The sequence below is a fragment of the Typha angustifolia genome, chromosome 1 (assembly GCF_048772165.1).
Source record: "Typha angustifolia cultivar Huaian chromosome 1, ASM4877216v1, whole genome shotgun sequence".
Classification (NCBI taxonomy): domain Eukaryota; kingdom Viridiplantae; phylum Streptophyta; class Magnoliopsida; order Poales; family Typhaceae; genus Typha; species Typha angustifolia.
Genome location: NC_133239.1, coordinates 306,239 through 321,864, shown reverse-complemented (window position 1 = coordinate 321,864; position 15,626 = coordinate 306,239). Strand labels below are relative to the sequence as shown.

General features: G+C 39.6%; 4 protein-coding genes across 5 annotated transcripts; 2 read left to right on the top strand and 2 right to left on the bottom strand.

Annotated features, from left to right (window-relative positions):
* Positions 1-1,562: 1,562 nt before the first annotated feature.
* On the top strand, positions 1,563-2,833 carry LOC140759954 (NDR1/HIN1-like protein 13). Its single transcript, XM_073096681.1, has one exon. The coding sequence runs from the start codon at positions 1,732-1,734 to the stop codon at positions 2,536-2,538; it is 807 nt and encodes a 268-aa protein (XP_072952782.1). The 5' UTR covers positions 1,563-1,731; the 3' UTR covers positions 2,539-2,833.
* Positions 2,834-4,581: 1,748 nt separating this feature from the next.
* LOC140759945 (glyoxylate/succinic semialdehyde reductase 2, chloroplastic) lies at positions 4,582-7,624 on the top strand. Its single transcript, XM_073096669.1, has 12 exons — positions 4,582-4,871; positions 5,099-5,180; positions 5,381-5,446; positions 5,742-5,817; positions 5,908-5,963; positions 6,094-6,178; positions 6,316-6,376; positions 6,589-6,641; positions 6,751-6,821; positions 6,926-6,998; positions 7,090-7,194; positions 7,282-7,624. Exons 1-12 carry the CDS (start codon positions 4,652-4,654, stop codon positions 7,447-7,449), a joined length of 1,116 nt encoding a protein of 371 aa, XP_072952770.1. The 5' UTR covers positions 4,582-4,651; the 3' UTR covers positions 7,450-7,624.
* Positions 7,625-7,904: 280 nt separating this feature from the next.
* LOC140761675 (ATP-dependent zinc metalloprotease FTSH 5, mitochondrial-like) lies at positions 7,905-13,105 on the bottom strand. Of its 2 annotated transcripts, XM_073099140.1 has the most exons (7): positions 12,943-13,105; positions 12,054-12,141; positions 11,440-11,697; positions 10,615-10,848; positions 10,378-10,502; positions 9,254-9,730; positions 7,905-9,068 (listed from the first exon to the last, which is right to left on the bottom strand). In XM_073099140.1, exons 1-7 carry the CDS (start codon positions 12,967-12,969, stop codon positions 8,163-8,165), a joined length of 2,115 nt encoding a protein of 704 aa, XP_072955241.1. In that variant the 5' UTR covers positions 12,970-13,105; the 3' UTR covers positions 7,905-8,162. The 2 variants fall into 2 exon arrangements, with proteins under 2 accessions (XP_072955241.1, XP_072955322.1); XM_073099221.1 differs by lacking the exons at positions 12,054-12,141; positions 12,943-13,105 and having other exon boundaries at positions 11,432-11,572.
* Positions 13,106-14,756: 1,651 nt separating this feature from the next.
* On the bottom strand, positions 14,757-15,185 carry LOC140759221 (LOB domain-containing protein 22-like). Its single transcript, XM_073095725.1, has one exon. It carries the CDS (start codon positions 15,183-15,185, stop codon positions 14,757-14,759), a length of 429 nt encoding a protein of 142 aa, XP_072951826.1.
* Between the last annotated feature and the right edge of the window lie 441 nt (positions 15,186-15,626).

Below are 15,626 nucleotides of genomic sequence, written 5' to 3'. Positions count from 1 at the left end.
CAAAAGATTTTTCTATTGTGCGATAGACTATTCTGATCAAATCTTTGTAGTAGACCGAGTAATAAAGTAATTTGCAACTCAACTACCAAGCTGACCAAAATATATTTTTTGAACCCTTTTGGCCGTGCAATACTTAGTTAAAATATGAAACTGATTAGCAGAGAAACTTAAGCATCTTAGTTTATTCAATTGGAAGAATAATATAGAGAAATTAGTTCATTGTTTTACTTTCATATTTATGGGGACCATATACCCGAGTCTTATACTCCACCTGAATTATTTAGGATTATTTACACGAGGTTTAGTATTTGGACTAGGTAAGAAGTTATTAGATTTCTGTAGTCCAACTACTGGGAAGAGAAATTATTTCGTCTCTTTTGTATCCCTTAAGCTCCGAAGTATCGATAGGAGAAGATACTAAGATTGGATGTGTGCCTTGTTCGACTATGCAAGAAGGAAAAAAAAACCTTGTTCTTTTCTTTTGTGAGAAGAAACTCGCAGGGAATTATTTTAAGCAAGGGGAAAAAAAGGGGGAAAAAGTATAGGTTCTAGATGTCTCTCAAGGACACCAATGAGATGCATCGTTATCTACCGTCTGAGATAAGGCAAAGAAGCAATGATGCACATCTTATATGTTGACTATGTTAAGAATCTCATTATTCCTGTTTATGAAAGCAATTTTTATTATTGGAACTTGGAACCAACCATGTTTGTCATACTGTGTGTGTATAGATATATATATATATATATCTCATCAATTGATACATTCCCAATTGAAGCGATGCCTACTCGCTATCTTGAAGTAATAATACGTCTCTCAGTACAACAGCTGCACTCATCCTGGATCATATATAGACACAAACACAGAGAATAGTGAAGTCTTTGTTTCTGCGATGGTGGAGAGTTTCTCTTCCAGTTCCAGTGTAGTGTAGGAGTAACTACTCCCGATACCTTTTAAATTGTATTCTGTCAAAGCTATCGATGAGTTGGATTCCAAATCATCATCTTAATTTTAGGTCAAAGTGCAGAACTGGATCATCGAGTATGCTAGCAAGAAGTTAAGAATTTTAGATGTTATTGATCGTGGTCATTACTTTTTTTAAAGCATAATTAATTGATGGCAGAGGGCATAAGAAGCTGACCCATGTTTATATTATATACAGAGATGAGCAAAATTAATCTACCCAGTTGAAACCAAAAACCATGAGAATATTATGGGCAAGAAAGTGCCAAATGGGTATGCAGTGGACCACCGTAACCAATCATTATAATCTCCACAAACAATTACTGGATTAAATTAACTAAAATACCGGTGGATTAATAATAAATCATGAGCTATTATCTCCCTCTTCTCTAGAAAGCAATCAAATCACCGCACACCAAATTCCATCCCCAATCCCCGTCGTATCCAAAATTAGACAACGAAATCACAACTCACACCCCCCCACGCCTTCGTGCCAGCCACCCTCCCTCAACCCCTCCCTCTCTTATCCGTTAAAGCCCACCCCTCCCTCTCTCTCTCACTCTCACATCACATTTCTATCGCTATCATCAAGCCCATAGCACGAATCCTAGCGCACGGATTTCGTCCACTCACCCTACTGGTGAGTTTACCCCCGCAAACGAATCTTCCTCTCCACTATTCTACTCACCACTCCTATAAATCCAACACTAACTGCCCCTCACCGCATCTCCTCCTCCTCCTCCTCCTCCTCCTCCGTCGTCTTCACTATGGGGGATAAAGCTTACACTTCGTCTTCCAAGCCGATTCCGAACCCTCCTCCCAAACCCCTCAACGGCACCGTCGCTAACGGCGGAGGCCCGGCAGTGAAGCCGCCGGCTTTCCCTCCCACCAAGGCGCAGCAGTACGGCGCCGGCCGGCCTCCCTACCGCCCCCAGCCGCCGCTGACGTCTCGCCGGCGCAGGAGCCGCCGGGGATGCTGCTGCGTTTGCTGCCTCTGGCTCACCCTAATTCTAATCGCTCTCGTCTTCCTCGCGGCCATCGCCGCCGGCGTGCTCTACCTCCTCTACCACCCCCAACGCCCCTCCTTCACCGTCTCCTCTGTCAACCTCTCCGCCCTCAATATCTCCTCCGCCGATGTCCTCAACTCCCGTCTCGACTTCACCGTCACAGCCCGGAACCCTAACCGCAAGGTCGTCTTCGTCTACGGCGACATCGCGATCTCCGCCGACTCCGACGGGATCGGACTCGGGGACGGGTCGATCCCAGGGTTCGTCCACGAAACCGGGAACACCACAGTGCTCAAGGCCGCTGTGTCGAGCTCCGCTGTGAGCCTAGATCCGACGGATGCATCGGATCTGAGGAAGAAGAAGAGATTCCCACTAGAAATCGAGCTCGAAACCAAGGTCGGATTCAAGATCGGGAGTTTCAAATCCAAGCGGATCGGGATTAGGGTGACGTGCAAAGGCTTGAATGCCGCCGTGGAGAAGAAGACAAAGACTGCCGCCGCCTCCCCCTCCTCCTCCACCGCCGCCAAGTGTAAGCCACGCATCAAGATCTGGAACTGGGCCTTTTAAGAAAAATGGGAGAAAAATTATTTATTTTGGTATTATTAAACTGGTACAGACAAGTGCTTCATTTCTTCTATTCTTTTTTTTCTTCTTCTTCTTCTTCTTCTTCTCTTCCCGTCCCTCAAAGATATGTTATTTTTTATTTAACCAAAAACGAGTGTCGTCGTCGGTGGAATTAATTAGAAACCTTTTTCCGTCCTTCCATGTAATTTGCTTTTTATGGAGGGGAAAAAGGTGAAGGTAATAAGTGCATGTTTAGACTACAGAGTTGGGAAAAAGGGGATGCATTGTCAGTGGATAATCTTATGTTGACGTAATAATACTAAATTAATAATAAAATTATATATACTTATATATATTGGGGATGTGGTGGTAGTCCACAACGTGCAGGTTGAGTGGTATACCACTCGGCGTAGGATGGTGGTCCAACTGGGTACGTGTAAGCTGTTGACCGTTGTGGAGGTAAGAAAGGTAGTTCTCCTCTTTTATCTCTTTCCCGAGGAGAACAGAGGAAGGGAACTAGTATACAGTGAACACTGTTTATTGCATGCGTTCATGAGATTGCGTGCTTCTACACGCATCCCTGTTAGCTTGCATTTTAATGCGTATTTTACAACCCATATTTATCTTTTAAGGAAATGCATTGACGGTATTATTACTTTTCCTTCTAATCTAAGCTCATCTATCTTAGATTATTTTTTATTGTCAGGCATTCCAGAGGGTAATTATAGATGATACATAGAAACTAGTCTATCTCTGAACCTATGAATAAACTCTCTCAAGAATTAAATCGTATATAGATGAACCAACCACAACCAGTTAAAAATATACACAATTTATTTTAATTTGTCCTGTGAAAAAGGCTTTGTTCACAAGTGTAGGAATCTGCTTACTCCTGTCATGTATGAATGCACTTGTTATATGTGATCATCATCTACTTATGAATTAGAACCATACAAAATCTTCAACTAGAGAATTCTAAGCATAATTGTCTGTCCCTTTCCATGCGCGTCATTTCACAGAATAGAGCTCCAACTTCCAAACCGAAAAACAAGACAATATATTTGAAATTGAAGAACTATCTATGTTTCAGCTGTTCATAAGTCTACGCCAAATTCTTAGGGTAAAAAAAAAAAAAAAGAAAGAAATCTATCTTTGTCTCTGTCTCTCTTTCCTTTAATTTTTTTAAAGCTATCTTTGTCTTTCATTTCACTGAAGCATGCGTAGAGAATAAAGGGAATTAGTCCACTTCAACGGAAGCTTTTTGACTAGCGGACGGATTGTGCTGGAAATTTTAAGGTGGCTGGCATTTTTACAAGAGTAGGTAATTAAAGACTATGTTGACAACCCAGCTATTCTAACCTTTTAATTTTGTCGAACCTCCATCTATCGGTATGTTTAGTCTTCCGTTACAAAGGATGATCTGCAGCGCGATTTTAGGAAATCAATCAGCAGCCAATCATAGGGTGTCCGACTGTCGTGTATGGTGATTACAGCAAATTCCTGCGTTCGGCTCCAGTATCGTCTAGTGTCAGAATAATATTATACAGCCGGTGGACACGTCGCGCATTACAAGGGTAGCGATCCACGTGCGGCCAGCAGTGCAATAAATTCCGGTGCAATCCGTGTAGGTGTACAGAATTCAGAATTAAAATTACCCATAAGACGTGGGTCCTACAACAGCAACGGTGGCTACCACTCCGCGTGCCGTTTATTTTCAGCAAGCACGCCTCAAACTGCTGTTGACCCCGTTCAGCCAACACCCATAACTGTCCATTCATTTTTCACCTTTCTTTTTAAAATAAATTTTAAGTTACACTTTCTTTCGTTTTAACATATAAAACTGCGTACATAATTATATATATAAGGTATACACTAAAACTTATTATTTAATAAATAATATATATATATATATATATTAATTTGTAAAAGCTTCGAGGGGGCCCCCCAAAAAAAATACTCGTCCGTACTTGTAATAAATTTTATTATTAAATCCAGAGATTTTTCATCATCTTATATATATATATATATATAGTAAAGACTTTACTACTAACCTTATCCGAAAAGGGCCAGCACCAAAACAACGTAAACCTCCCCACAAATTCCAAGCCCAACTTGGATGAAGGCCGAGCTCCTCTTCGACTGCCCCTTTCCCTTCTCCTCCCAAATCCTCGCCTCAACTCGCTCTTTGCTTCGCCCTTCGTCGTCCATGGCGATGTCTTCCAGCTTCTGCCCTAGAATGCCCATCTCACCACTACTGCGCCCATCCCCTTTTCCTCGGTCTTGCTCCTTCTTTTCCACTGCCATTTCTTCGCAGCTTTCGGATGCAACCCCCAAAGGTAGTAACTCTTCCTCCTTGGTGTCATTCCTTTTATCTGGGATTAGCTTGGATAAATTCAAAGTTTTTAGAACAAGGTAACGATTGCCTCAATGTGTCGTCCGGAGCAATGGAATAGTGAGTAGAAGGCCAAAAATGTGCCAAATTTGCACTGGATTCTTCAGCAAGGAAGATTTAAGCTATCCTGTCCTTTGTTATGATTGTGATTCTTTATTTTTGATGTTGCAGGAGGAGGATTCGCAGGTCGGGTTGGATTTTTAGGCCTTGGAATCATGGGTTCGCCCATGGCATTAAATCTTATAAAGGCTGGGTAAATACAATTTACTTGTTGTTAGTTGAAAAGAGATTACCATTCAAATATCCATTTAGGTACTTAAAGTTGATTTAGTTGCTTGTCTATGTGTGATGGTTTTACTGTACAGCTCAATTTTCCTTGGACTTACCTTTTCCTCTTGAAGATTTAGTCTCAAAACTACCATGCATTTTTCATAATTATGTATTATTTTGCAGATGTGATGTTACAGTTTGGAATAGAACCAAGAGCAAGTGCGACCATCTCATCGACCTTGGTGCAAAGTATGTTGTGCAAGTTGCAATTTCTATCAAGTTTTAATTTATTCAACCCTATGAAAAATCTCTGCGATTCTATCATACCTATTGATGTTTCTATGCACTTTTATTTCCTTAACATGGATACTGATCTTTTTATTCAAGATCAATACTTGAATGCAAACTAAATGCAATTAGAAATTTAGAATGTGGAAGTTCTATAATAGGAACTCTGACCATGTATTCAACCAACTTGACAAAAATAAGTATTAGATTGAAGAATGATGTACTTAGGTAATAACATATCAATCTTTCTTGACAGATATGAACCTTCACCTGCAGAAGTTGCTTCATCTTGCAATGTGACATTTGCCATGCTTGCTGACCCTGATAGTGCAGTATGTATAACTTACCATTATTTGTTCTTTTGTAAATTTTGATACAATCTTTTTGTTTTGAAACTTTTGATGGTTGATATTCACGAATAGATTGATGTTGCATGTGGGACCAATGGAGCTGCTAAAGGAATGGGCCCAGGAAAAGGGTAGATTTTACCTTCAAATATTCTTTGTTTGATGGACTTCAATTGATCAGTTAATATATGAGCATTCATGTCAAAGGTAGGTCTTTCTTTCTGTAATTGCTTCTTTCTGTCTTTGTTCCTACAATCACAGGTATGTTGATGTATCAACTGTTGATGGTGCCACTTCTAAAATGATTAGCCAACATATTAGAGATACAGGGGCAGCATTTCTAGAGGTATTTTTTGGTCTCCATAATTTTGTGATAATATTTCTTTTGATGGAGTCGGCCTTTTTTATTTTTGTTCAAATTTTTAATATTTTCTGCCAGTATACTTATAATTCAAATACAAACTATAGTACTCTTCTTAACAGGCTCCAGTTTCAGGCTCAAAAAAGCCTGCAGAAGATGCACAGCTTATATTTCTAGCTGCAGGTAAATTGTGTGTTCCCTTGGCCTTTTTTTTCGGTCTTACTAGTATTGATGGTTGTGATTGAAATTTACTGCCTGACGGGATATGCTTTGAAATTAGATGCAACAAGTGATATATTGTTTCACATTTTCTTCGTTTAATAGTTCTAACATTACCATGAGGTAATTACTTGCCGATACCTAAAGTTTTTTTCCTCTTTTTTGTAATATTGAAGGTGATGCATCCTTGTATGAAACAGCGGCACCACTCTTGGACATCATGGGGAAGGTTAACATCTCTATTCTGCTATTTTATATTATCTTTGAATGTTCCTTCTTTGCTTGTATCAGTGGCTATGATCTTTATCTTTTCTTACTATGTGTTTTATCTTCTTCAGTCAAGATTCTATCTTGGGGATGTCGGGAATGGTGCAGCAATGAAACTTGTCGTTAATATGATCATGGGAAGGTAACTGGGACTTTCTTAATGTTCATAACTTAACACAGAATAATGATCTCTTGATTCGAACGGATTTCAATCTGGTAACCTTTTGCATTATTGCATTATTGCAGTATGATGGCTTCCTTTTCAGAAGGACTACTTTTGAGTGAGAAAGTAGGGCTGGACCCTAATGTTCTCATTGAGGTTGATTAGAAATAAGAAAGAGAAACATCTCAATGGCAAACTTTCAGCTAATTTTACTTGCTGGGCCTTATCTCAATTTTATCTATTTCAGGTCGTTTCACAGGGTGCTATCAGCGCACCTATGTACTCCGTCAAGGGCCCTTCAATGGTTAAGGCCACATATCCTGCTGCATTCCCTTTAAAACATCAACAGAAGGTTTGCAATTCTTTTGACTTTACAGAGAGCACACGTATGAAATGAATTTGACTACATATCCCAGCTGAAATGCATTTGTGATATTAGGATTTGAGGCTTGCTTTAGGATTGGCTGAATCGGTATCTCAGCCAATTCCTATTGCCGCAGTTGCGAACGAGCTCTACAAAGTAGCCAAGTCCCGCGGCCTCAGTGATCAAGACTTTTCAGCAGTTATTGAAGCATTGAGGACGAACCTGCAAAATTTGGAACAGTGACCATCTTTATGCTGCCTCGAATTCAAGTGATACATGCTGGCTGTGATCCATTTTAGAACCAACCATTGTTTTGCTCTCACTGAGACATTGCCCTTTCTCATTATTTTTGCAGTTCTCTCTAGATTCAATTGTGCTTGTAAATGAATGTTGGCAGTTAATTTAATTGCGTTGCTCACGCCTTAGTTCTAATAAGTTAACATTCAGTTCCATTACTATGAAATGATTGATCCATTGGTTACTCATCGCTCATCCAAGTGTCTAAAAAGACACAGATAAAAGAGTTTCTGAATCCCACCCGTAGAGAAATTGATTGGCTGCATCCCAAGCTAGAAGCGTATTCATGTACAAGAAACGCACATTAGAAAATGATGACACAGAAAATGTTTTCGCAACTCCAATTCGTACAGGCAATCTGCTTCAAAGCATGCAACAGTTGATGCACATTTAGAATTGGCTGATCAGGATAAAACTGGTTTGATTTGAATGGATATTAGTTTGATAAGCAAACACAAAACTCTCATATCCAAAAGCTGAATGACTGACACAAGCTTGCATGTTCTAGTGGCTCATGGCAATCAAGGAGAAAAAACAAAATGTTACATACAATACATTATGCTCAACTCCAGTCGCAAATATCATTACCTTGACTTCTAATCGCATCAGTCCCAACTTTAGACAGCTATACAAAATGTTAGCCAGCAGCTATTCTGCTTCTAAGATCCCACCGCAGGCACTCCTTTTGCTTTTGCCGCTGCTTGAGCCGCCGCAGCTGCTACTGCAGCAGATGCAGCTGCAGAAGGGGGCGAAGTCGACACAGCTGGACTGGCCTGTGGAGGATTGAGAATATGTTGCTGCTGCTGTTGCTGATTGTTAACCTGGAATAATAACTTGTTGATTTGGGCTCCACTGAGGGTTTCATGCTCTATAAGTGCATTTGCAAGGGCATGGTGCTCATTGCTGTGAGTTGTCAGAATGGTTTTCGCATTGTTATATGCCCTCTCCAAGAAGTCCTTCACCTCCTTCTCAATAAGCAGTCTTGTCTCCATGCTCATGCTCTTCCCATTGTCATCATAATTGTGTGAAACAAGACCCACCTGCTTGCTCATCCCATACTTTGTAACCATGGATCTGGCCAGGGAGGTCGCTTGCTGGAGATCTGATGAAGCACCGGAAGTCACCTCATTTTCCCCAAATATAAGTTCTTCAGCCACTCGACCTCCCATGCAGACATCCAACCTTGCAAGCATTTGCTTCCGTGAAACACTGGTCTCATCTTTCTCAGGTAATTGTGCAACCATACCAAGAGACATTCCTCTAGGAACAACGGTAGCCTTGTGGACTGGGAGTGCTCCTTCAGTGTGGATGGCAACAAGGGCGTGCCCACCTTCATGGTATGCAGTCAGTCGCCTGCTTTCATCTGAGATCACTGCTGATTTGCGTTCACTTCCCATCATGATTTTGTCCTTTGCGTACTCAAGATCAGCCATAGTCACCTCGTTCGCCCCATCCATAGCTGCCTTAAGGGCAGCAACATTCACCAGGTTAGCAAGGTCTGCACCTGAGAACCCTGGTGTTCCCCTGGCAATGATCATCAAATCCACATCATCCGCCTTGAGGACCTGCAGCAAAATAATATTAAAATAGTTGAAAGGACCAACACTCCTAGCACTCCCCATTCATACTAAAGCACTATGAGTGTGGCCGTGGTGCCAACAAAACTCAACGACATAGAAGGAGCATGAGAAAGACAAGCATATTTCAAATTAGACAGTTGGACATAATAAAAGGAACACTATGTACATACCTTTGACATGTGGGATTCTAAAATCTGCCTTCGACCCTCAACATCTGGATTAGGAACAACAATATGTCGATCAAAACGTCCAGGTCTGACAAGAGCTTTGTCCAGTGACTCATGGAAATTGGTTGCAGCAATGACAATAATCCCCTCATTCTGCTTAAAACCATCCAGTTCAACAAGCAACTGATTCAGGGTCATCTTCATGTATTGTTGATCCTTTGGATTGCGGCTTCCGCCTATGGCATCAATCTCATCAATGAAGATTATACAGGGGGATCGTTTCTTTGCTGCAGCAAAGAGGTCCCGAACTCTTCTAGCTCCCACACCCACAAACATCTCCTCAAACTCACTACCACTGCATGAAAAGAAAGGAACACCAGCTTCTCCGGCAATAGCCCTTGCTAACATAGTCTTCCCTGTGCCAGGTGGGCCAACAAGCAAGACACCTTTTGGGAGCTTGCCGCCAAGATGGGTGAAACGCTGGAATACAAACAAGACTTAAAATTTAGCATACATAAAGATTCTTTTCACATATAATGTAGCTTGTATTAAAGTAAAAAACAGTCACTTGCTTCACATTAGTGGAGCAAAAAATAGAAAATAAAAATATAAGCTGAGATATGTGATGGAAAGCATTTTAAAAAAAAGGAGTTAATGACTTCAGTAAAGACTATATAAATTGATGACTATAAAACCTCAAAAAGACCTGACAAGTAGAAGCAAACATTCTAGAGGCTGAAGTTGCAGACTGTAAAGCAAAGGGTGGACTAATTGGTCAATCTAATCTGACCAGTTAATTCATTCATTAGGTATATGCAATGGGCAAAAGGAATCATTTACAAGATTCTTTAACTGATAGTGGAGAACACCAGCTTCATCTGAAAAATGAAATATGCCTGTCAATCAAGAAAAAGGTATGATAAAAAAGATAGTTTCACACGCTAGATCTAGAAGCCAAATTCATGATATGCATCAACTTAAAAACCACACAAGAACATCAAAGCAAGTCCATTACCACCAGAATTGGATAGAGAATACAAGTATAGTATTCAAGAAACTTGACTGAGATATTGAGGCAGAAAGACAACAAGTATATATAATGATAATTTTAATAAGTCCTCCTTTACCTTAGGATCACGAAGGTAGTGAACAATTTCCTCAAGTTCAGCTTTAGCCTCATCAACACCCTTCACATCACTGAATTTCGTTCCAGAATCCATGATCGGTTGAACATCTTCATGTAAACCAAGGCCTATGTAGTGTGTAGCATTAACACCAGAAAGAAATATTTCAATGACTAGAAAATAAATCAATAAGACCATTTTATTAGAAAGATACTACTGATATCTTAAAAAACCACAAACCTTTACTGATCCCTCTATCCTCAATGAGTGCACCAACGCCCGAAATCAGAAGAAAAGTAAGTGCTATAGTGCGGAAGGTACGCCATAACTGCTCCTTGAAATGACCAGTTTCTGCTGTCACCATGTGAACAGGAGCACTTGCAGTGCCAAGAATTCCATCCTTCGTCATTTTGTCCGCATTCTTCAATGCAGGAAAGGTGTGCATGCTCTCCTCACTTGATGAACTAGCAATGCCTAAACATTTATTTTTTAGTATAGATTACCCAAGTCTCATAAGAGAAGCATAATATCAGTAATACATGCTGAAACAACAGAAACAAGGGACTGTTAATAAGACTTCACAAGGAAGAGTTCTCACAATGGAGTCTACACTGCAATGACATCAGGCCGCTTACTAGAATGCATAAAGGTTAAAATTTGGAAGCACAAGTGCTAGTTAAAAGTATTATGGATGCATTCTCCAAGCTAAACGGGAGATGAGTTTAGCTAGCACTACATACAGTTTATATTCAGTATTTACAACTCTAGATACTGCATGGACTTAAAGGTCATAAATTTATATCAGAGAACTCATGTTACACTAAGAAGCAAACTAGGGAGTCACGGAACTCATATTAAGCAAATTGGACCTAAAGAAAAGACCAGACATGCTTCTCTGGTGCAAAAACAAGAAGTCATTAAACTCGGAAGAATGAACTCAATAAATTCGAAATCAAAACATCACCAGCTTGTAATGAATATATACGTATTGTAATAGAGGACATACTACATGCATGTCTGATCAAGCCAAAATATGACAACAGTATGTTTTTATTACCTATTTACCTCTTTGCAATGTCTTGAGCAATGGACTTCTGTCCAGCCTATCAACTTTGACAAGGGCCTTCACATATTCAGCCAGTGCTGAAGGGTTAGAATGTAATGAAGGCTCATTTTCAAATATCCGTATAACTTTTTCTGGATCACTTCTGTAAAGTTGTTTAAGCAAAGTAACTTCATTTGATCCATCCATATCTCGTAAACTGAGAAAACCACCAACATAGTTTGATTGATATCGTTGTTGGAAATTTCTAAGTCTGTTTCCTGCAAACAGCAAGCACATACAATATAAATACGATTAACTGAATTAAGAGACTACTTTGTTGCCGAACCTGTTAGCAATGATGAAATACTGGAAAAAAGTCAAATGATGACTATTTGGCTTTAATCAAGTAACAAGTGCAACCCAACTTGTTCAAAAGAAGGACATAAGGTAACTAACAACTTAACAAGTCTACAATCTTAGCAGAGAAGCTAGTGGATCCTCTTCTTCATTTTCTTGAAAACAAAATATTCCATCAATAGAAGTGCCAACTTGTTAATCTTGAAAGATCCATCCCTAGTGAAACAACTAGATGAAGACCGTGTAGAAAGCTAAATTTCCAAAAATTCTACATTACCTCCACCACCATTAGTGTTGAATGTATCAAGACAGGAGTGACTCCATAACCCATAAAAATATGGCCGCTCCAATTGATTTTTTGCCGCCTATCACCAAAAAAAAAAAACTGACATCATAGTACAAGGATATTAAAATTGTGATGACAGTTCCACAGAAATAGATAAAGATAAGAAGTTGACGGTTAATAACTTAATATATTTGTTCACAGTTTGCCATATTAAAGCTCACAAACAAAATGTGCTAATAATCGCTGCACTTTACAGTTATAGTCATAAACAATTCTTGTGCCTTTTTCCAATTCTTCCAATTCCAATAAGTTCAAACTTCAAACTATCAGGGGGTTCGAAACTATTAATAGACAAGTCACTCCAAGGACAGATGAGTCATGAAATAAGAGACCACTAAGCTATCATTATTCCATGTCAACTACCCAATTGTTCTTTCCAACCAGGTATGCTTTCCTTAATTTAGTTATAGATCACCTTTCTGAGCATGAAAGGTGATCGGGACGAGCTTTAACCATCAAACTAAGAGACTTCCAGATTAAAACCTCCCTGAGTTGCCATAAACCTAATACCTAATCAAATGGTCTAAAGGGTAGCATCCACCACATTTACATATATATTAGAAAACAATCAAACAACAGGAGTGTGATAGGTATCGCAAAGGTCCTTCGGATTAAAGCAGCAAAAAGGGCCAAAATTGAGAAACTATACTCCCGATATAACCCTAACAATTATTTGATCAATCAACAAAACTAAAACTTCTTCTCGATACCAAGATTTTAAAATCAAATTCAAAATTCCTGATCAACTCAATACTGAATTCATCTCAGAAGATGAAAATGAACCCAAAAAAAAACAGAGAGGATTTGGGAAGAGTTGTACGTTCGCGAGGATTCTCCTCCAAGCCATTACCGCTCCAGAAATATTCACCTCTCTACGAAATCAAAGCATTTCCATCGTATCCCACAGGATTTCTATCAATAAATAATAATAATAAAAACATTTCCTCGTTTTATTTGATCTTAGGGGTGGTCGTGGAGTCCGGGCAAGAAAGAGTTTGGTCTCAAATTGGGTTGAAGAAATCTGAACCGTCCCATTTTCTAGGCGGACTGGCGGTCGGATCGCCCGCCAGCAACCCATTTTCACATATCAAATCTAATTAGAAATAAAATAAAAAAGTTTATGCCAGGCTAATTACAAATAGTGATAATTACATTTCAACTATCATCAATTTTTTATATATCTAACTTAGAACCTTAAACTCTAGTATTCAATAAGAATTATTAATTTCTCTCTGTTAAATTTAAATAATATTAAATAAAATTAATCAGAAACTTTTCAAAAAATAATAATAAATTAGTAGAGAAACAGCTATAACAATAACCAATAAGAAAATACTTAAATTTTAAATTTTTATTGATTAATCTAGTTATATACCTCTTAATTAATCTGAGATGAAAACTATTTTTGATAACTAATTAGTTAATATGGAATCAAGCAGTGTTTAAGAAATTTTTAATAGTTTAGGAGTCAATACATTAAAAAATATATATTAATTGAGTTATTAATTTAGTCAAATTTAATATTATTTTAATCAAAATTTTATTATTTAATCAAAATATATAATAAAATATTGATTAAGTGGAACATCAATATATTTAAATGGTTTAGGAGTACATGTATAATGGTTTGGGAGTATATGTGTGAATATTTTTTTCTATTTACACTTAACACAAATAGGGGTATTACAAGATCGCTGCCCCCTTCACCCTTCACCGTTGCCAATCTCAAAATATAACTTTGAGAATAGGGTATACAAGATTGCTGATTGCCCCCTCCTTCACCGTATATCGTTGATTGCCCCCTTCACCAAGATCTTGACTGATCGCCGTCACCATTGATATTGATCCATTGATATTGATGTCGGAGGCCCTCACTGATCGCCCCTTCAATATCACCAAACTCCCCTTCACCATTGCTAATAGCCCCTTCACTATCGCCAACCGCCCCGCTCGCCAGCCACCGACATCGCCTCCCTGTCATCGTCGCCAGCCACCGACATCGCCTCCCTGTCATCGTCGCCAGCCACCGACATCGCCTCCCTGTTATCGTCGCCGACATCGCCTCCCTGTCATCGTCGCCAGCCACAGACATCGCCTGATCGCCCCTTCATTATCACCAACCGCCACCGATCGCCCCACATCGCCTCCCTGTCATCGACCCTCACCGCCGCACCTTCACCATCGCCAGCCGCCTCCCTGTCATCGACCCTCACCATCGCCGCCCTTTCACTATCGCCAACCGCCCCTTCACCATCGCCACCGTTGGGATCGTGGAGCCAAAGAGAGCGAATGATCGGGATGAAGAAGGCAGCCTTCAACCTCAATAATGGTTTGATGATTGACGTGGGTTTGATGAAGAAGAGAGATTATTTGAGTAATTTACTATTTTTTCTAAATTAATGAAATCATAAACTTTAGGGCTAGGGTGTAGTAACATTGTGGCTATGGTAAAAACTAGTATACTTCAACAGGGTGTTAGAGTAATTAACCCAAAATATAATTAACTCTAAATAAAATCCAACAAAGCAACAAATAAAAATTCATTTGGTTTCAAATGAAAATTAAAAAAGCTAGGAAAACAATACATAACTTTGAGTATTACTTTTATGTTTATACTTGGTAAAGCAATGTTAGCTAGTAGCCTTCCTTGTCAAGAGCAGCATCATCTGCATTTGGATTCAACATACTCTGTTCTTGGGCATGATACAATGCGAGCTCTCGTTTGACGTCATACAGCTCATCGTAGAGATCTCTTAACTGGAGTTCGAGCTTGCAGATAATGCCGTAGCAACCGCCGACAGGATCACGAGCACGTATGTTCGATTCCATCATAATGGAATTCATTGCAGCGTCTCGATCCTCAGGTCTAACGCCGCGGATGATCCTAAGGATATTGCTCACGCCGAAGTGACGGTAGGCGTTGACGAAGCGATCCGGCTGGTCAGCAGGGAAGTAACGGGCCAAGGGACAGTCGGATTTGCACTTCCGGCGCTGGTGCTTGCAGGCGGCGCAGGCGTGAGCCCAGGTAGAGGAGGACTGTCCCGAGGAAGAGGGAATGGTCATAGATTTTTGTTAACTTATAGAGAGAGAGGAAAAATATATATCTTACCATTTCGAGTTTGTTGGACTTAGTTAGATTTTTTTATTTTCTTTTTTCGCTTTTTGGGTCAAATTTCAAATTCTTTTTGTGTGATCATTTTGGCGTGATTTAGGCCGTCGGATGATGATCGAACGGTTGCAATAACTCGTGCTGGCATTGACCGTTTTCATTATCAGGTAGGTGAGGGGTATACGTCGAACATTTCCGTTAAGTGATAGTGCGCGTCATCAATTCTGATCTATTGAAAGGATATACGATAACGTACCCGAAATTATGTTATTGTGAATAAAAGTCTTACTCACAAATAATTTACAATCAATCTATAAAAATAATAATATATCATATCATATCATTTCATGTGCATTGATTATGATAGTTATTAGCCAGAGATAAGAAATCGAGGA